At 35.9% G+C, this 21,855-nt stretch overlaps 1 protein-coding gene and 3 long non-coding RNA genes across 6 annotated transcripts in view; all 4 read right to left on the bottom strand.

The window, feature by feature from the left end:
• Positions 1-21,855, bottom strand: part of LOC106910014 (uncharacterized) — a 32,364-nt gene continuing 10,509 nt past the window's right edge. Inside the window, exons 1-3 of one of the 2 annotated variants that reach the window (XR_001416227.2) lie at positions 2,214-2,925; positions 1,065-1,577; positions 1-949 (exon numbers count right to left, since the gene is read on the bottom strand). Coding sequence is in view for 1 of the 2 variants with exons in the window: in XM_088006194.1 (XP_087862320.1) it covers positions 827-949 (123 nt within the window). In the remaining variant the exon portion in view is untranslated. Of the gene's footprint in view, positions 950-1,064; positions 1,578-2,213; positions 2,926-21,855 lie in introns of those variants that run through there. The other variant, XM_088006194.1, reaches the window with a different exon arrangement.
• Positions 3,656-6,408, bottom strand: LOC148158640 (uncharacterized). Of its 2 annotated transcripts, none has more exons than XR_015763142.1 (3): positions 6,173-6,408; positions 3,820-4,050; positions 3,656-3,742 (listed from the first exon to the last, which is right to left on the bottom strand). It is a non-coding gene; the product is annotated as an uncharacterized LOC148158640 (long non-coding RNA). The 2 variants fall into 2 exon arrangements; XR_015763141.1 differs by having other exon boundaries at positions 6,177-6,407.
• Positions 6,718-11,938, bottom strand: LOC106910016 (uncharacterized). The gene is made up of 3 exons (XR_001416229.2): positions 11,768-11,938; positions 9,929-10,390; positions 6,718-9,815 (listed from the first exon to the last, which is right to left on the bottom strand). It is a non-coding gene; the product is annotated as an uncharacterized LOC106910016 (long non-coding RNA).
• On the bottom strand, positions 16,191-17,039 carry LOC148158639 (uncharacterized). Its single transcript, XR_015763140.1, has 2 exons — positions 16,571-17,039; positions 16,191-16,466 (listed from the first exon to the last, which is right to left on the bottom strand). It is a non-coding gene; the product is annotated as an uncharacterized LOC148158639 (long non-coding RNA).

The following is a 21,855-nucleotide window of genomic DNA, read 5'->3' as shown; positions in this document are numbered from 1 at the left end:
TAAAATTAATCATATTTATTGAATACAAAGATATATTGTTGGGATCACACATCTCAGAACATCTGACAGCAAAACACCCGAAGTGATCAGAGATTTTACCCCAACAACAGAGACTATCTGCCCAAATCATCACACAATAACATTTCCCCTAGAATCTGTTCACCTCTTCAGCTGCAGGTCTGTTTTCCTGAGCTGATGCACAAAATAACCCACTACTTACTGGAACTGACCCTCCACCCGGATTCACAGACTTTCCTGTCCTCACATTGTTATTGAACAAATAGTTATTTATCATAAAACACTTGAATAATATATAAAATGCTTAAAAGGTTAGATGTGAAAGTTAAAAGTTGAACCTGATTACAAATAATCTTTCATTACACACGTCAGACATTTTAGTCAAAAATATCTAAGATGACATTTTATAGTAGCCAACAAACCGAACAGTCATGTCTAAATAATGATAATTCAATCAGAAGATGAAAAACATTAAACCAAAACTAAGTTGTAAGAATCAAAAAAGAAATGCAAAAATCCCATCTGTACATAATGAGATATCAGGTAAAAGGAATTGTGATTAAAATAGTATTTTTTATCAACACATCTGAGTAAGATATCTACAAAACAAAACTGGAATTTTGAGTTGCACAGTAAGAAATAATAAATCATTTTACATGAAAGTGACACAAACATATTTATACAGAAAACCTTTTTCAAAGGTAGTAAAATATACTAAATGTTTCTCCTGCCAGGAATGTTATTCTTAATCAATAATTAAATGCATGCATACATTTCTTAATTTCTTTTAACATTTTTTGGGCTCCATCTAGACCTCTTCTAAAGGCACTGGGTTCCCTCTGTTTTCTGGTGAGGATGAACAGCACCGGGAGCAGAAAAAACAACCCACATAAATGAAGGTCAGCCCAGCTGCTGTGCAGAATCCAATGAGCTAAGAAAACAGTCAAAAACAATTAAAGATATACTGTATGTTATTAGCACACAAAAAATACTCCATCTAAATTATTAGTTTGTATGAATCTCTATAAAATATCATCCTTTCTTACCTGTGATTCAGAATACCAGAACTGGGTGTTGGCCAGTGAGTCTCGCTCCAGAGATGAGTTTGATGGTTTACACCATTTCTGAGGAGCAGCGTTCTCAATCAGTTCATACTTTCCGTTCCAGTTGGTCTTTGCACAGGCGTAATAACGACCATCAACAAACACTATTATCAACCATGTTACGGCTGGAACCAACATGATAATTAAGGCTTCCCAGATTGATTTACATGTCCATGTCCACGGACATGTCCATGTCCATGTCCACGGACATGTCCATAACTTAAGCGAATAACTAATGACGCACATTAGTAAAAAGACTATAAGTGATGGAGCAATGAAAAATACTAAACCATATCCATGGTTGTAACTAGAGTGACAAGGGCATGAAAACTCTGCTTCCACCAGTTTCTCCAGTATCACCTGGATAAATCCAAAACCTACAGTGGCTCCCAGTGGACTGGTTTTTAATAATTTTTTCACCATAGACAGCCAGTTGTCGGTCGACTCCATGGTTAACTAGAAAGACAAAGAGGAAAAACCAAAATTAGGAAAAACTATAAAGATTATTGTTTTTAGCATGTATATGGAAATAATTCAAAAGTTGTTTTTTAACCCCTGTGGATTATTTTCTCCTCCATCAGTCTGTTTTTAATAATCTATATAATGTGTTTCCACTGGTGAATGGAGTAAATTTACTTTTCAATAATATTCACATTTACTGAATGATTGTATGTTCAGCCTGCTTCATAATTAATAACTAGTTGAATGTTACGTGGTTCTCTAGTTAATTATTGTCTAATTCATTATTTTTAAAGCTTGACCAATTTAGAGATGAAAATCACAAGTTATTGCTTATATGGGGCATACAGTTTTCAGATAACTAAAATATAATATTGAAGATGGTAATTCTTAATGTCAAACCTAATTCTGTAAATAAACACTAGCGATGTCATGATGAGTTATAATAAGACAGCAGGTGTTGGAACAAACTGTTTTCAAATCAATCTGACTACTGAGGTGTTTTTACCTTTCAGACAAACTTTGCATTGATTTCCTGTACAGCATTCTTAATTCTTAATGTTACATTTTCAAATTCAAGCTATTATGACTTTTTGTGAATATAAGAGTAAGAAACAAATGGAAGATATTTACCTGGAAAGTGAGTCAGAAAATCTAAAGAACAAGAATCCCTTAAGTCTCTCCTTTATGTTGTCGTCAGTCTTGAACCTTCATGTTGTTTATCAGAGGAGAGACTGAAGGAGAAGCTTTCAGACCAGCCAATCAACTGCTGTTTCTTTACTTATTTTACCTTATTGAGACAAGACATGAAATGATTACAAAAAAAAAAACACACGAACCCAACAAGCAGCTCTGTGGAAAAAAAAAAAACACTTGCAGATGCGTCTCTGAAAGTTTTGCAGATACATCTCACCTTCATCCTGTGTTATTCACACAGGATGAAGGTGTATGCACTTTTACTTACTTCTCTGCAAAGTAACTACAGCTGCGTTTCCTTTAAAAATATACCCAAGTCTTTGTCTAAATTCTGCTAATGTAAAAAAAACAACACAATTTTGCAATTGCTGTGAATCCATTAAATAAGAAATGAAACTAAACTCACACTTGAATAAATTTGCTTATTAAAAATCATTGCAGCACCGGATGTAAACTCATGAGATATTCATAATTCAGAGAAGACGTCTGCATCTTATTCAGGCGTTGGTGTGACAAACCACTTATACTTGGTCAGCGATTTTACAGAACAGCTATGGATTCAGCTCTTTCTAATGACACGTTTCTGCCAAATGACAACCTTTGTTAGAGGTGCACAAAACACAATGATACAGCTTTTATTTTGAAGGCCATTACTGCTTTCTTAATGTAAGAAGAAAGGAATATGTGCCACACCAATGTGTTGAATTTGTTTTTTTTTTTTGGAAAGTAGCTCTCAAAAAAAAAACAACAAGACAGTAGCAAAAATTGTTCTTTAGCTGGTTGTGTCTTCAAGTTTGAGCAAAGAAGTAAGAAGTAAGGGCTTGGTGGTAAAGTCAGAACAACCAGAGCAAAACATGAAGCAACACCTAACCTCAGGTTTCACTCATCTCACAGGAAAGAAACACCCTCACCAAATCTTGGGTTTTATGAATCAAGATAAAGAACAGAACCTGTTTCAGTTCAAACATCTCATAGCTGTCAACCATGGTGGTGGAGGAAGAGAAATAAGTTGCACTTGGTTTGCAGCCTCAGAACCCAACACCGTTTGCATCTGTAACCTTACAACCACATTGTGTTTTATTGGGATTTTATGCAGAAGACTAGCAAAAGGTAACATATTAAGTTTAATGAAAATTAAACATTTTGAAAAATAAAATATACAGTGTGGAATACACTTGTGGTCAGTCCCATTGACTGAAACCCCTAAATAAAACCCAGAACAGGGTTTCCCCCAGAAATCTTGCCAAGACCAGTGGTCGGCTGTCCACTGGCGGTCCATCCATCATGTTTTTGTATTAAAAAATGTTAAGTAGACAGGAAAAAACTGTCATGATGGGCTCTAGTTTTCTAACCTACACAGAAACACCAGGCAGAGAATAGAAATCAGTTAAGTGGTTTATTGTAAAAATAAAAATAATAATCAGAACAGCGTGTCCAGGGGATGACTGCAACTGGGAACTTGATCACTGGAGCGAGAGAGAAGTGGAGGTGAGTTTGAGGAACGTAGGAAATGAGCAATGTGAAACAAATGGACTAGTCTTACTTGGGTTTGCGGAGAAATGATCCAGGAGGGGTTTACTGAGGAAGAGGGCTTGCTGCTTTGGCCGATGGAGGAACAGCAGTGGAGGGCAGACAGGTAAGCTCTTGAGTTTCCAGTGGAGAGGAGCGAAGGAGACAGCCAACTGAGAGATCCTGGGAGGCTTGATTAACTGCGGGTTTGTCGGTGGAACTTGGGCAACCAGTGGGTAACATCCACGGCATCACGAGGGTTCGCCTAAGGAGGAAGAACTCAGAGATTTACTGAGAGATCCACAACGAGGAAACACTGAGGCCTGAAGTACCAAACACTGGCTAACACTCTGGCAGAGAAGTGGTCTTTTTCTTCTTCTTCTTCTTCATAGACATAAATACATAGACGCCTCATGGAGCGGATCGGCCCGTTGCTGCGATACGTCACAGAGTCTGCCATATTGAATGTGGCCTACTGTATGTGGCAGTAAGCTAATACAAGTAAATGGACTGAACTTCACAAAGTGCCATTTTACAAAGTATTTAAGTTAATTCCTGTCATTAACACATTTTCTCACACACACTAATATTTTTGACAATCAAAGAAATGACTAAAGATAGAGTTTCTAACTTTTGATGTGATTATTTAATTGTTTTGGGGCATTTCTGAATAAAGAGCACAATGTTTTTATTTAATAGAAGTTATTCTGATCATTTTCATATTAACATTGAACAGACACTTTTACAGTGTTTAATTAAAGAACATATTTACATAATTTCATAATTTAATGTACATTTAACGTTTCAAGACAACAAATAATTTTCTTGTACTTATTTTTTATACATTATTGAGGAATGACTTTTGATTTATAAAATCAGTCATTCTCAAACATTAAACTACATTTTTTTCTTACTTTTTTCCCAGAGAAAACATATTTATTACAGAATGTCAACTCTGCTATTGACAGCAAAGAGAGAAAATAATTCCAACAGAGTAAATTATTTTTATTTCATTACAGAAGCTGTAAAGATATGAACACTTTAGAAGCTGCTAAACGGTGTAATTTACATTCTGTGTCCCGTCACCGAAGCCCAGTTCGGGACAGAGTTCTGGGATCCAGGGAGTCATCCGCTTTAGTCAGCGCTAACCAATCGGAACACGTCTTACATCGCTCGTCCTTAAGCCCCGCCCAGAATGTTCATGTAAGCTTCGCCAAAGCAAATAAAGTTGTATAAGCAAGAAAACGAGTTCAACCAAAAAACAGGCGCTTCAAAAAAAACAGACTCAGCCAAAAAATAAAAGTTTCAAACAAAAGTTCAATAAAAAATATATTTTTATGATTAAAAAGTTTTTAAGATTTTGTTTGAATTTTTTTTTTTGATTGAATACTACTTTTTTTTATTTTACTTTTTTTATTTATTTATTTTTTGATTGGATAATTGTGAAACAAATCTAACTCCATAGTTTACCCTGACTGGGAACGAGAATACAACCTGCTGAATGTGACAGGCAGCCAATCAGAAAGCGCGGTGACGTAAGAACAGAGGGGAATCCCAAACAGCTGACATATCGCGCAACTGAGAGTCCGGTGGATATCGGAGATGATATGTGGAAATGTTTATTATTAGATGTAAAGGTCATTATTATATATTATGTTTATTGAGTTAAAAGTGTTAACTATAAAAAACATAGTCGCCTCCAAATCATAATAGAGCGGCTGCTCCGCTGTCTTTTATCCACCGCCTTTTCTTTTTGTTACATCTTTTATCCCTTAAAATAACTCCACAAACTATCACTATTGCTTCTACATCGTCATCCGTGTTTAGTCATTCTACATTCCCGTATGCTATGTTGGGGGTTTTACTGGATTTTCTTCTGGAATCGCGATGTTCTTGACTGGAATCGGTTCGTGTTGCTCCTGCCGTGAGACACGAACCGATCGAACCTGTTGTACTTTTATCAGCTCTGTGGTCACAGAGGTTTGGAGAATCGGCCGACAATCCTTAAATGTTGCCGTCTAAACCAGACTTAAGACTCACAAGCTCTACTCATCTCCTCTCGACCACTGCCCAAACGCTCTCTGACTCTGGTCGCTATGGTAACGTTTACATATCCCTTCAAAATAAGATACAGATGAGCCACAAAAACGAACATTTTACTTTCGTGAAAATTTTAACTCACGATAATGACTAACGGGAACCCTGAGCTTGTTTCTCTGCAACGAGACGGTCCCATCTGGGAGTGATGGGAGACAATGACACCCAAAGTGTTGCTTATTTGCACAGCCTGCTGGGTCTCTACGTGACGAAGCAGTTTGAAGCTTCATTGCCTCATTAGCAGCCGGTCGCCGCATGTTACACAGAGCGGCTTGTAATGTGGGACTCACCTACCGGTCCGGGATAAATCCATCCTCCTGTCTCTTCTCTGGGCCTTTTCCCCTTTGCAAAGAAACTTTCCAAAGACATCTGATCCGTTTCTTACTCATTTTGCTCCTTCGTGAGCTCAGCGTTGGAGCGCAAGTAACCGAAAGAATCCGGTTAAAGGATTTTCAAAATAAAAGATCCTCCAGACTCAAACAGTACATAAAACGGAAATATTTAATTATTTCTTGCGCGGCCCGGTACCAATTGGTCCACGGACCGGTACCGGTGCACGGCCGGGGCTTGGGGACCATTCCTAGACGATCCCACCGTGAAGTGGCCTCTCGGCGCCCTCTGGTGGAGAAAAGGGAAAAATGCAGCAAACCCCCAGACCACCACCCCGGTTCCCAACAAAGACATTACTGGGTAATTATATGTTACGGGAAAACGCCATTGAAACGTTATTTAAACCTACAACTATATAATCTTAAAAACAACAAATCAAAAACATACAATTAAAATGAATATCAGTGTGAGGGTTCTCACATTAACCAGCCAGAGAGACGCTGAATGGAATTCAAAAAATAATCTTAATTTATTACAAAAAAGTTCAAAAATAATCAAACAATGAAGAATTGGGTCCAAAAACTGAGGTCAACATAACAAACTACAACTCAGGTGTTAACACAAAGAACTCAAGCACAAAACTGACCTAACTAACAAGACATGAGGGGAACTTAAATAGTGGCTGATCAGACCACTGCTGACACACAAGGGGTAATTTAAACATACAAAAACTTAAATACAATACCAAATCTTTAAATTAAACAAACATTAGACTGAAACTACCAAATAGAAAAAGCATTAAATAAATGGTCAAATTACATTAAAGAAGACCAAATTTCCCCATTCCCTGGCAAACAAATGGAACGGCCCGCTGAGGAGGTTTGCCAGCCATATAAGGACGTCAATTAGCTGGAGTTTTTCTGTGACCCTCCAGGAGCAGCTCCAAAGGAAACTGGGAACTCAAAACAAATAAATTTATTTGTTGCTTTCAACAAAAATATAAAGAACTGACAAATAAGGTTAACTAAATGTGTGCACTCCAAACAGTTAACCAAAAAAGTCAGACTAATGAAAATAATTTAACAAAAATCTAAACTATTCACTAATTAATGTCTAAATTAATGTAAAGGATAAAACAAACAAAATGATTACCATTCAGATCTGTGTGACAGTAGGGTCAGCTGTCACAATCAGTTATTTGCACTGTTTTTAAGTCAGCGGCTCCATAAGGCCCCGCAGGCCTTCATGGGCCCCATAAGTGCTAATATTTTAACATCTATCAATGTAACATTTGTTTATTGAGATCATCAATACTGCTGAATTTGGTTTAATGGTTTCAGCATACATAAATTACAATATTTTAAATTGTTTAACATTTAAATGTTCGATTTAAGGAGATGCAAGTTCAGCATGGCGGGCCACCAGACTTAAAATACACTGGAGGAAACCCTTCAGAAAATTAAGTGCATGAAAGTGAAACATCAAGGATTCAGGTTTACTGAGTACTGTGTGTATAAAAGGATAAATGTCAGCTAAAATTTGTTCATTTAGGTAAGAAATGTTGCACTGAAAGCTGTTCTATAAAGTTTGAAAACAAACACTTGGTTTAATATAAAGCAGAACAAAAGAACAATGACGAGTAACATCATTAACCCTTTTCAAATTGAACCAAATTGAAAAGTAAAGCAAAGTAAAAGTCAAACAAAGTCAGGGTGGGGAAACAAGCCAGACTGAAAAGTGGAGCCGGGTGGAGAAGTCCAACTCCGCTCCACCAGACCCGGGTCACCATCAGGAACACGGCACTAATACAGCCAGGAAACACGGGGGCCCCGGTGGATCTTAAATAATGTTACTTCCTGGATGCCTTGAAAAATAAAGAGCAATTAATGTAAAGGGACGAAGTGGAGGGGGCGTCACAAGGTGGATACAGTGAGGTGAATGAATGCTGTAAGACTGAGGACAAGTTTCCACATTCATTATGAGAACAAAATTATTTTCTTGTCTGGAATATTAAAGCAAGCCAAATTTTCAAATGTAATAAAGAAGCAGATTTTATGTTACTTTAATTGTCTACAGTTTAAAATGAACATGAACATAAACAAAATTTTGATTGAAAAGGAGCAGAAAAAGAAAAATCTTTTATAATCAATCCTTTAAAAATAATTTGCAAAAATAAGCATCGAGATTACAGATTCATTCAGTAAAAGGAAATAAAACATTTCAATGGATTAATTATAACTTTTGTTTTTTATCTTATGCTCTTTGATTATGAATGCAATTTATTTTAATATTTTTGTGAATTTGTTGGTATTTTATTAAATATAACTTGTAAAATATAATAGTCCATCAAGTTGTGAAATTTCAAAAATATGATCTCTGTACCATTTTCTGATAATGATTCTTACGGCTCCTTTTTACAAAATAAGATTTGAATTTATGGATAATTAACAAACATTCCTCCAAACGTCTTCAAAATAAGTAAAGTAAGAAACAAGAAGTGAATTAAACATCAACAAAGCTTCATCATTCAAAGCGCCTTTCAGTTTATGTAACAAAATTATCTTTAAATTCTGATGAGTGGTTTCCAGTTTTGGTTTTCATCAAGAGTAAAACCCGGGGATTTAATATTTCTCGTATGTCTAATTATAACACCAGTTATATTTTAGTTATTGTTACGGCTCTGGGCCTTATAAACTGGGTTGCAGGTGTTTGCCTTGTGCTCCTCCCACCTGGTGGCTGATTTGCTGATTTGCACCGTGGAGTATTTGAAGCTGGCCGTCTCCACTTCCTGGGTCGCCTTCGCCATGTGTGGTGCTCTGCTGCCAGGCTTCAGCTGCTTTTGCACATTTGAATTTCTTTGTTTTTGCACCTCAACACTTCCACATGCACACATACAAGACATGTTGCATTATGTCATTGACATTGATATTCACAATCCATTGGTGTTTTGTTAATAAGTATTTCCTTTTCTGCACCGTAACCATTGCTTGTTCTCCCGTTTTTGTTATGACCTTGAGCCAGTCGTAACAAATTGGGGGCTCGTCTGGGGGCCAGTCGTAACAGACATTCATTGATAATTGATCTACATTGTCATGTTTTTATCCTTTTTAACTACAACCAAAACATGTCAAATCTAATCCTGAAATTTTAAATCATAAAGTTTATACCAGTAGCATTTTAAATTCCAAAACAAATAAAAACAGGGAAAATTTCTAAAAAGCAATATTTCTACAAAATCGTTTCATCCACCCATTTTCTTAGACCCCCATCCCATTTGGGCTGAGACGGGAGCTGGTGCCCATCTAACGGCCGAGAGGCGCGGTCACCCTGGGGATATCCTGTTAGTTATTAAACCCCTCAGTCCTCTGTGAGTTTACCTGTGAACATCAGGGCCAGACAAACCAAACCACATGAACCGGCAACCAAAATAGAGTCAAAAATCCGCAGAACTAAACAATAAATAGACAATGGAGCAATAAAAATGGAAAGAAGAAATATGGTGGTTCTGTCCATATTTGCACAGCAGAATGAGTAGAAGGAAGAGACGATCAAACATAAAATATAAAAAAATGTCAACAAAAACGCTGCCAGGAATCCATAGAACTAAAAACAACAGGGGAAAGAGAAACAGATAAAATTAGATCTCATTTGCAGTAAAAACTACTTATCATCTAAACAGATTGTGCAAATCTCAAGAAAACGTCGTTATTTCTTACCTGCGATTCAGAATACAGGAACTGGGTTTTGGCCAGTAGCTCCTGAGATGAGTTGGGGTTTGATGGTTGACACCATTTCTGAGGTTCAGCGTTCTGAATCGTTTCATACTTTCCTGACCAATCGGTCATTAAGCAGGCGTAATAACGACCGTCCAATAACACAATTACCAGCCATATTCCAGCTGGAATGATGCCGAATCTCAAGGCGTCGTAGAGTTTACAGTCACATGCGGTGACATAAATTAGTGAAAGGACTATAAATGGTGGAACAAAGAAACATACTGAAGTATGTAAACTGTTGTATCCAGAGTCACAGGGACATGAAAACTCAGTTTCCACCAGTTTCTCAAACACCATCTGGATCAATGCAATCCCTAAAGTAGATGCCACTGGGCTCCTGGAAAACTCCTCTTTCAGTTTAGACATCCAGGTTTTCTTTAAATCCACAGTTGGATCCATATTCTGCAACAGGGAAAACACAGAATAATAACTGGGTCTGTCATGATAACAAATTGTGCTGGATGATAATTTGTCCCAGACGTTATTGCGATAAACGATAAAATGTTGAGATAATTTTCAATCAGTATAATAGTAATGGCATAATAATGCAAGAACACATTCTTAAAGATCAATAAACTTTCAATTCCAATGAACATTTAACACTGGAACTGGAAGACATTTTAAATGTACAAAATAAATAAATGTAAACAACAAATAAAATGAATTATGAAGTCTCTTTAAACAAAACTGTTCTTCCATAAAAAACGGTCTAGTTGAGACCAAAACACCAGACTGAAGACTTTTGGTAGAAAGAGAAAAAGAAAGAAATTATAAATCATGCAAGTGGAATCTGAGTTTGTTTTAATTTCATGCAATTAATTGATTTATTGTTTATTGTGACAGGCAAAAGCAATACTGGCAACTGGAATTTAAAATGTTTTACACCTGCTGTGGATGATTAACTTTCTTTTCATTGATATGCTAAAACAACCTCAGTTTTACAAAAAGAAAAGAACATTTACTGCAGTTAAGAAAATAAATACACTGTTAGCATGAAGAGTCTGACTCTGGGTTATGGAGGCCGCAGTAAGACAGAAAGTCCATTTCTGAGAAAATGTCCTGAAAACAGACTTTACACCGAGCTCCACAGCTTCTCCAGATGTTGATTACAGTCCATCTGGTAGAGAAGATAATTTCAGGTTTAGTGTAAAGAGGAAAAATGGAAACTTTGTTTGGTAAACTACTGAAACCCTTCATGGAAGTATTTCCCTCTGAATAATTTGTACAGGAAAAATTTTCCATTGTAAACAAGGAACTGGTTCATGCAAATAATCTCTGTTAGTTCCTGGTCTTATGGTCACCTGCACCGTTTTTATGTTTCTCTTAATCACATGGCAAAAATAGAAAATAAAATAAAATAGAATAGAATAAACTCCATCCAGACAATCTGAATACATAATCAGAAACGTTTCTCCGTAACAGAAACAAGGCAAAGTTTTCAAGCCTGCTGATCATAAAAAGAACATTTTAGAAATTAAAAACCTTCAGAGTTAATATGACTGAATATAGTTATTGTAAGTATATATTCTGTTTCGGAAAGCATTTTTGATCTTCATTTAATTATTATATGCTAATTCGCTCTGGTGGTTTTTCAAGTAAAATCCCAATAAAACAAAACATGTTTTTTATGCATTTAAATCATGCAAAATATCTTTCAAGTTGACCTTTTGATATGAATTTAACCGTCCTAGACCGATTCCCTTTTGTCACTTCTATGCCGTTTTCCCAAACATCACTCAGGAATCCAACGATTGACCGATTTAAATCAAATATATTTACCTGATGATGTGACTCAAGATAAAGATCAAGAACAGAAACAAAATACAAGATGATAAAATGTTTCAGTGTCTTCAGCTGAACAAATGAAACCAGTTTGCAGTTGATCCAGTAAGTAAAAAATTACAGCTGAAGTTCAGAACAAATACAGTCAAATGTGGAAGCAAAAGCAGAAAAAGATTCATTTGATTTCTCCTGAAAGTAGGCGAACCTGTCCTTCTATACGTAGGTCAATGAAGGAGGAGTTACATCCCTAACCAATCCACGACTTAAACAAGGTAGAAAAAGTGTTTAAATGCAACTTATTCTATATGTCAGCCCAGCATCATCAATGAAATTTGACCCAAAACACAAATGATCATTTTGGAAAGCGTTGTGGATCCCAAAGAGTTTTAGTGAAAAATAAAAATAAATGTGAAACAGGATGAACCAGAAGGCGCTATCGTCATGGTCTGACTGCATGAAATGGTGAAAACAGTTTTTCTTCTGATGGAGGAACTTCTCAAACTTTTTCAAAATCAGACCAATACAATAAAACAATAAAACTTTGGTCAGAGATTTTAAATTGAGTTGGATCCATTCAGAGCTGGTGCATCTCCAATGGGAAAAATGTCCTAAATCACCCTGAGCAACATAAACAAATAAAAATATAAATACTACAGCATGGTCAAATGTTTCAGTGAGAGCACTCTTAAAACCTGTGGTCAGTCTGAAGAAGAGTTGAAGCTTTAGATGCAAAAGTTGGACCAACTCCATATTAACGTCCTCAGAATGTAAGAGTTTTGTAAACTGTATAACATATATAGAGTTTACATATTTCTATAGAAATGTGTCCATTTACTTTAGAGAAACAGAGTTAGAAAATGTTTTCAAAGCCTGGGATATTTAATATTTCCTGTGCTTCCTGGTTATCAAAGTAACAAAAAAAGTTTGATAAAATCAAGGTTGCATTGTAAAATTAATTACAGAAAATAAACCAGTACCAAAATCTGAAGTGGTTGAAAATCTCCTTTTTGGTGGCTTGACAGTTTTCTGAAATAATTGTGCCTTTATTTCCATTTCGTTTCATTTTTTAGCAACAGAACATATTTGCATTCTAGGCTAGTTTTAAGGAAATATTTGGAAAACATGCAAAGAGCTTTGAAAGGAAGTGAAAACCAAACATGAGGCTGAACAAAATATGAGGGGAGATTAGAAAACATGACTGATTAAAATGAAGAAGAGACTGAATACATGCAACAATGAACACTTTTTTTTATGACAAAACTTTTTCTCCTGCTGGGAATTTGGGTCGAGACTCTGGTTGTGGAAATTCATCCATTCGCTGAAGATTTCCCTCATTTTTCCTGTATTTTTCCTGTATTGCCTGTATTTTACTTTGTATTTACTACCTTATTTAAATTAATGGTGGATCTGATCTCTGCAATCAAACATAACAAATTACCCCCCTGATTAAACCAGTATAAGACACATTAACACCCATCATCCAGATGTGGAGCATTTTAAACATCTGCAGTCACTAAAAGTTTCTGCGATGAGATTAAACTCAAACCCTTTGACGTTTCAGCCTCCCGTGTTTGGAGGAAGAAGGAAACGGTCCATATTTTTGGGCCTCGTTTTGCATGAATAATTACATCATGAAGCTGATCAGCCTGCGGTTCTGCTGAGCCCAGGTTGCTCTCATAGCTTCATCTGTAATGTTGGGTCTTGTGCAGTGTTATAATAATGTTGGATTTTTCAGTATAGTTTCATTTTATTTTGTCACTTTTTTTTTGTCTAATTCAGTTAATTTTAATAAGGTTTTAGATTGTTTGCTAGTTTTTATTAATTATTTAAATATTTTTCTAGTTTAGTTTTTTTAGTTGTAGTTTTAGTTTTTTCATATGGTTAATTTTTAGGTGCAGATTTCAAAAATCTATTGTATTGTGATGACGTAAACATTGGCTGGATAATAAATACTCAACAGAAGATACTAAAAAAACGTGTTAAATTATTTTTGAACAACCAACCGACTGGCGTTTTCTCCCAACTTTTGCTATTAAAGCAGCTTTTGGTTCTGCTGGAAAATGAAGTTAAGATCTTCATGAAGCTTGTCAGGGAGAGGAACGTGAAATGCTTGGAAATTTCCTGGTAACTGAAACTTTTTCACTATTTGTATGGAGATTTTAATTGTTGCATTAATAATAATGTAACGCGTGGGTCTGTAGCTCCACCTGCTGGTCAAAATGAAAATCGCTGCATTTGGTCGTTATTTTTATTTTTTATCTGCGCAGCCGAACTTGTCTCTATTTTTCACTCATTTATCGAGTTGTTGCATATTTTCTGCAATGGAAAAAATAAGTGCATTAAAAATTAAACCCCAAAGATGCCGTTTTACTGAGTGCCTTGTAAAAATGACAAATAAACTACTGGCTATGTGTTATTTAAGTAAGAAATGTTGCTATTCTATAAAGTTTAAAATCAAACACTCTATGCTTTACCAGCTTTTTATTTTGGCCCTGGCAACCTCATATTTCTCGTGCATGCTAACATACATACATGTTATGTATGCATGTTTTTCTATATGTATGCATTTTATGCATCAACAAATGTACTTAATCAAATGTCTGTTTAAAACAGCTGACACTTAAGATTTCAAATGTGTGAAGCCAGATAATTTGTTCAAATTGCTTCCCAGATGTTGAAAATTGATTTTAAATCTTTTCTTAATTTTTGTCTGTTGTATTTTGTGATGCAGGACAGTGTTTTTAAGTTCCAAAAACTGTGAATAAATGTTTTGCAACATTGTACAATCACTGAGATCAGTTCTTATGCTTAATGCACTTAAATAAATGCTTAACTGAGTAAAAGTATTGTTGAAATTGCAGATACCGTTCTTAAAAACTGAGATTATTCATAATATAGTTTGTAAAAGTGAAATTCGTTCAATATAAAAATCAACAACAAGTCCACTTTTATTGGTTCTATTTAATCTTGCAATGAGTTTACTTGTGTGGCCCCCTGCAGATCAGATTAAGCTGTATGCGGCCCCTAAACCAAAATGAGTTTGACACCCCTGGTGTAGAGACTAGAGAGTCCACTGAAAATGAGAAGAATAAAATTAGCTAGTATATTGGATGGAAATTGAAAGTAGTAAGGAAGAAACTTCAACAATTTTACAAAATTGTTGGGAATATTCGAAGTTAGTAAATCTAACTTTGAAGTCAGCTTTACTAACTTTGACGTGAGTAAAGATGACTTGATTGTTGAACTTTAACTTAGCAAGTTTAGGCTGCGACCGTTAGCTGCCGGTATGCTAATCGTTAGCCATCTTTAGAATGGCGGTTGAAGAGCTTTGCAGTTTAACTTTTCTTTTCCCCTTTATTTTAGATCAGGAAAGAACATACTTTCTCTCCTAGGGAGAATGCAGGACATTCTTCATTTTATTTTCCTGTGTTCTTGTTGAACGCTTTTATTTCTATGTAATGTGGTTTAAAAACTAGATCATGTAATAAACACATAATCTATTTTCTTGGACCAATATTTCATAAATACCTGCTGTTCTCCTTTGTGTTTTGCCCATTAATGAACTGCAGCAAGATGCTTTTGTTTTGTGAACTGTGAGAAATTTTTTTCTCACAGTTCACAGCTATGATGGTGGTCGGGGCCTTCCTCTGGTACCATCTCCGACTTCCTGTCTGTGGCCAACGCTGCATGTGAGCGTGACGCATTTGAGGTGGCTGCTAAGACCCCTTTCACATGGGTAAACATACTTTAGTTTTCTGAATTTTTTTTTTCTCATTCCTGACAGAAGAACCAAGAGAATCGCTATTAAATCGACTGAATATGAAGAATCTGGTTATTTTGAATTGTCACTTCTGTAGTAACCAACAATCTGAACACTCATGTTTAAATAATGCTAATTTAATTAGAAGATTAAATGCATTTTACATTGTGGGGTGCAAAGATGAGAGACAACAAAATACATCTGAAAATGATGCATATCTGAAAAAAATATGCAGGATGTCTAAAAATAATGGGATTTCAGGTAAAAAGAACTGAGATTGAAAAACGTATTTTTATATCAATACATCTGAATAATAGATCCACAAACATATATAGTTTGTCCAAATTTCAGGAATATATCCTGATTTCTTACCTGTTAGTAAGAATACCACAGCTGGTTTTGGCCAGTGACTCTTGTTCTTGAGATGAGTTTGATGGTTTGCACCATTTCTGAGGCTCATAGTTGCAACTATAGTCACAAAGGGATGCAAACTCCAGTTCCACCAGTTTCTCCAGTAGCATCTGGATAAATCCAAAACCTTAACTAATTGCCAGTGGACTGGCTTTTAACAATTCTTTCACTGCTGAAAGCCACTTGTTGTTCTGATCCTTTTAAACATAAGATTTTAAAAGTAGAGACATTATTTTGTTATAAATTAAAATAAATTTAGTATATCTTATAGAAGTTGGATTGTCCTTCACATTTGATCGCCTCCAATTGGAACATGTTTCAACCCGCTCAAATGTCATTTTCTTCTCTTTTGCTTTCTTTCTTTTCTTTTCTGAACTTCTGTCATTCGTTGTTCTGCACCTGGAGGTGGATTTGTTCAGGGGGATTTACTGTGTCTATTTCTTCTTGATGTTTGCAGCAGAACTTACAGAACAAATAGATCTTAAAAACTGCAGTGAGACTAACCGCAACCCAGAGTCCAATGACCTTTTTAAAAAACACACAAAGAAAATGCATGAAAAAATAATGTCAATGTTTAACAGCTGTTTATCTGTTGATGAATGTAAAATAAGTAAAAACACGCTGCATACCTGAGACGTGGCGTACCACTCCAGAGTCTGGATCTCCTCTCCATGAGACAAATTAACTGGTTTGCACCATTTCAGAGGGGAAGCAGTCTCACTGGTTCCATAGTGTCCTGACCAGTTGGTCCAAAAACAGGCGTAATAACGTCCATTCATGAACAATATTATACACCAGGTTATAGCAGGAACTAGACCAGGAAGGACAGTTTCCACATATGATTTACACGATTTACATGGACGTTCAGTACTAAGCATGAGCAGAAAGACAATTAAAGCTGGAGCTGAGAAAAATGATGAAGCAGAGACGGCATTCAGTTTCGACTGACAGGGACAAACAAACTCCAACTCTACAATTTTCTCAAAGCAGAGAAGGATCAGTGCAAAGCCAATGTTTGATGCCAGAGGATTCTTCTCAAGTTGTCCCTTCACTGCTGAGAGCCATTGTTTTACTGCTGCTATGTTCATCTCTGCAGAAAAAAAAGGCAATACAAAATAAATTATTTAATTTTAGTTTTTGGCACCACTTGTTTTTATTTAATTATAGTCATTTTTAAAAGTCAACTGTCCCACCACTAATCCTCTCTTAATAAAAAAGACAATGGCACATCAGGGGTGGAGCTATGGGGGGCCTGGGAGGGCAGCGGCCCGGTGGGCCGGAGGGAGGAAGAGTTTCAGTTGTTTTAACGTCAGAGAAAGTGGGCCCTCTGCTATTGAGTAAGGTGTATATAGAATAATAAAGAGGTGGGCCCCAAGTATATTATACAGTAGGCTTGCCCAGTCATAGTTTCACTCATGGTTTTTCTGATATTTTTTCCAAGTGTTTTTTGGGTAAAATACACTAACGAATACGTTATGTTCGTACGTCCATACCCCCCACCCCCTCCAAAAAAAAGAGAAGGTACGTGAAAAAGCAGACCCGCCATACACATACAGGGGCCCGGTCATTAGCCTCGCTCCCGGGCCCGACGCTGACTTGTTCCGCGATTGCGACACATTAACTTAATGCTGTTTCCTTCTGCTCAATTTTCAAAGATAAAAATAGAAACTCTGTTTTTTGGTTTTTGTTGGTTTGTTTTATATTAATGAAGAAATCAATTATTTTACTGCAAACACACAATAAACCAAGACCAAGATCTGAGGTGGTTATAAAGCTGCTTCTTGGTGTGGTGGCCAAGTTTTCAGAGAATGCTTTTATTTTGTTTCATTTTAATTTTTCAGTCTTAAAAAATATTTGCATTTAAAATTCGCTTTAGGGAAATTTTTAGGGAAATGCAAAGTTCTTTGAAAAAAACTTTGTTGAGTAAACAACAAACAAAGCTGAAGTTGGTGCGACTCACCGCAGCTGAGGGAAAAGCAGCAACCATGACTGCTAACATGAAGGAAAGGAATTTTAAAGAAATGTGGGATCATTATTTAAAAATCGCACGCAAAATTCAATACTGCAGGTGCCTTCAAATGACCATTTACCTTTGCTTAATTATGATTTTTCAAATTTGTGATGCTCTTTAAATGCAATCCCTTTAAATATGTTTTGCTAATTTGGTGGTATTTTACACATAACTTGCCAAACAACATTCCACCAAGTTGTAAAATTTCACAAATTTTAAGTGTAGGAACAATGGATTTGTTTGATCTCTGCATCATTTCCTGCTTATGATTCTTAAAGCTCTTTTTTGTAAAATAAAAATGGAATTTTGTAGAAACTTCTACATAGAAAGTCAAGTAAGAAAAAAAATCAGTGAATTAAACAATGTTAAAGCTTCATCATTCGAATCTTTCAGTTTACATGGCAAAATTGTCATTGACATTATCTTTACATCCTGATGCTTGGTTTCAGTTTTGGTTTTCATCATGAGTAAAATCCAGGAATTTAATCTCTCTCTCATGTTTAACTACAACACAAGTTAGATTTTTTGACATTCATTGATAATTTTACACTCAATCCTGTTTTTATCCTTTTTAACTATGACCAAAACAGATATAAAATCTGTTCATAACATTTAATATTAAAGTTTAGACATCTGATATTGCATTTGAAATTCAAAATTCAATATCAGATAATAAAACAGTCAAAAATTCTAAAAACAAATATTCTCACAAAATCATTTCAAAATTCAACAAGGGTAATTGACAATTGGAGAAATTTTGGTTGTCTCTAACTAGCTTTTTTAAAAAATGTCCATGCTTTTGCACATAAAACTTTAATTGATACGTTTTGGAACTTGATAAATGGCAGTTTAAAATATTCATTCCCTTACCATATACCATAAAGGTTTTGAACTTACATAAATATGAAATATAGACTGAACTACAATAAAAATATACAAAATGTAAAGGAAAAACAATTGAACATAGAGTGCAGTGCTTTTTAAAATAGTACTTTCATATTAATAGTTAAACATATAGAAAATACAACCACAATTAGCTGGGTAGTATGGCTATGAACAATTAGTCAATTACATTTACAGCGCACAAGTAAAGCATTCCAAACATTTTTTGGAGTTGGAATATCTTACAATCATTAAAGATGCTCCTTCCAGGAATGTTTTGTAATCCCACCAAAGCATGGCCAATGATTTTATATATGCATTCATACAAGTATTAATGTAATCATGTTTAGAAGTATCCTTGTTTCCTCCATTACTTGAAATTTATTCGTGTTTGTCAGAACTGAATGAGCACTTGGAGTAGAACAGGTGAACTGCAGTCAATCCAAATGCTATCAAGAATCCAACAGACTAAAACACAGGCAAATAAAGAGAAACAATTTTAAAAAATTAAATCTCATGTTCAGACAAAAACTACTCATCTTTTAAGTTGTAGGCCATGCATATTTCTGGAAAAGGTCAGTTTGTTACTTGAGACTCAGAATACCACAGCTGGGTTTTGGCCAGCTGTGATGAGTTGGGGTTTGATGGTTTACACCAGTGGTCCCCAAAGTTGGTCCTCCAGGGCTGCCGTCCTGCATGTTTTAGGTCTCTCTTTGGTTTAGCACACCTTCATCAAATGATGGCTCATTAGAGGCCTAAGGAGAACATTGACTTGCTGAGGAGGTTGTTACTATCACTAGGGAGAGAACTAAAACATGCAGGATGCCGGCCCTCAGGATCAGGCACCCCTGGTTACACCATTTGAGGTTCAGCGTTCACAATAATTTCATATTTTCCTGACCAATCGGTCTTTAGACAGGCGTAATAACGACCATCAAGGAACACTATCAACCATACACACCAATGGCCTCACGGTGGGCTTTACAGCGACATTTAATGGCAGACATTAGTAAAACAACTATAACTGGTGGAACAATGAAGCATACTGAAGTCTGCTGCTGTTGTCATAGCAATCTTCCAGACCTTTCAGGTCTTCTGGTTCTGGTTCTGGTTCTGCTCTGCATCCAGAACCACATTTCAGCCTTGTTGCTGAAATGTGCTATACAAATAAAATTTGATTGATCTTGTGGTCAGCTTGAAGAAGAGTTGAAGCTTTAGCGGAAAAAGTTGGGCCAACTCCATATATAGAGGGTTAGGGTACTCCATATGTCTTACTCCATATGTCTTACTCCATATGTCTTACTCCATATGTCTTACTCCATATGTCTTACTCCATATGTCTTACTCCATATGTCCTACTCCATATGTCTTACTCCATATGTCTTACTCCATATGTCCTACTCCATATGTCTTACTCCTTATGTCTTACTCCATATGTCTTACTCCATATGTCTTACTCCATATGTCCTACTCCATATGTCTTACTCCATATGTCTTACTCCATATGTCTTACTCCATATGTCCTACTCCATATGTCTTACTCCATATGTCTTACTCCATATGTCTTACTCCATATGTCCTACTCCATATGTCTTACTCCATATGTCCTACTCCATATGTCTTACTCCATATGTCTTACTCCATATGTCTTACTCCATATGTCTTACTCCATATGTCCTACTCCATATGTCCTACTCCATATGTCTTACACCATATGTCCTACTCCATATGTCTTACTCCATATGTCCTACTCCATATGTCTTACTCCATATGTCTTACTCCATATGTCTTACTCCATATGTCCTACTCCATATGTCTTACTCCATATATCCTACTCCATATGTCTTACTCCATATGTCTTACTCCATATGTCTTACTCCATATGTCTTACTCCATATGTCCTACTCCATATGTCTTACTCCATATGTCTTACTCCATATGTCTTACTCCATATGTCCTACTCCATATGTCTTACTCCATATGTCTTACTCCATATGTCTTACTCCATATGTCCTACTCCATATGTCTTACTCCATATGTCCTACTCCATATGTCTTACTCCATATGTCCTACTCCATATGTCTTACTCCATATGTCCTACTCCATATGTCTTACTCCATATGTCTTACTCCATATGTCTTACTCCATATGTCCTACTCCATATGTCTTACTCCATATGTCTTACTCCATATGTCCTACTCCATATGTCTTCAGAATGTAAGAGTTTTGTAAACTATAACATATGGCACTAGAAATGTGTGAAATTTAATTTCTCCATTTACTTTAGAGAGACAGAGCTAAAAAATGTTTTCAAAGCAAGGGATATTTAATATTTCCTTCCTGGTTATCAAAGTCAAAAATAGTCTGTTTGATTTTGACAAAATCAAGTTTCCATTGTAAAATTATTACAATGAAAATAAACCAGTACCAAAATCTGAAGTGGTTGAAAATCTCCTTTTTGGTGGCTTGACAGCTCTTCTGAAATAATTGTGCCTTTATTTTCATTTGGTTTCAGTTTCAGCAACAGAACATATTTGCATTCTAGGTTAATTTTAAGGAAATATTCATGTTTGTTAAGGAAAACATGCAAAGAGCTTTGGAAAGAGTCTTCAGTGAACTGAAACATGGGATTTAGGAAGTGCCAGTTTCCAGGGCCTCTAACCTATCTCTTAGCATCTTATTTACTCTTTTTCTTAAACTCTTTTTCAACTCTTTTCTATGAACCAACATCACATCCAAACCTCTGGCTGCTCTCTGAATTTAGAAACAACGCTCGTCTCAGAGACAGACACTCTTGATTTAACGAGTTCAATCTGCAGAATTAGACAGTTTCAACTACAACAGGTTTCTGCTCACCTGATTTAGTGGGTCGACCCTCTGATAGCTGCATCTGCGGTGCATCGATCAGTTACATGGATTACATTACAAATCCATAAATGCTTAACAAGAACTGGGTGGAAACACCAAATTTAGATCGGTAAATCTCCCCTAGATCTGTATGCGAAAGATTAAACCAGCACA

The sequence above is a fragment of the Poecilia mexicana genome, unplaced genomic scaffold (assembly GCF_051168715.1).
Source record: "Poecilia mexicana isolate PSO_F unplaced genomic scaffold, ASM5116871v1 scaffold_6, whole genome shotgun sequence".
Lineage (NCBI taxonomy): Eukaryota > Metazoa > Chordata > Actinopteri > Cyprinodontiformes > Poeciliidae > Poecilia > Poecilia mexicana.
This window is presented reverse-complemented; position numbering and strand designations above follow the sequence as displayed.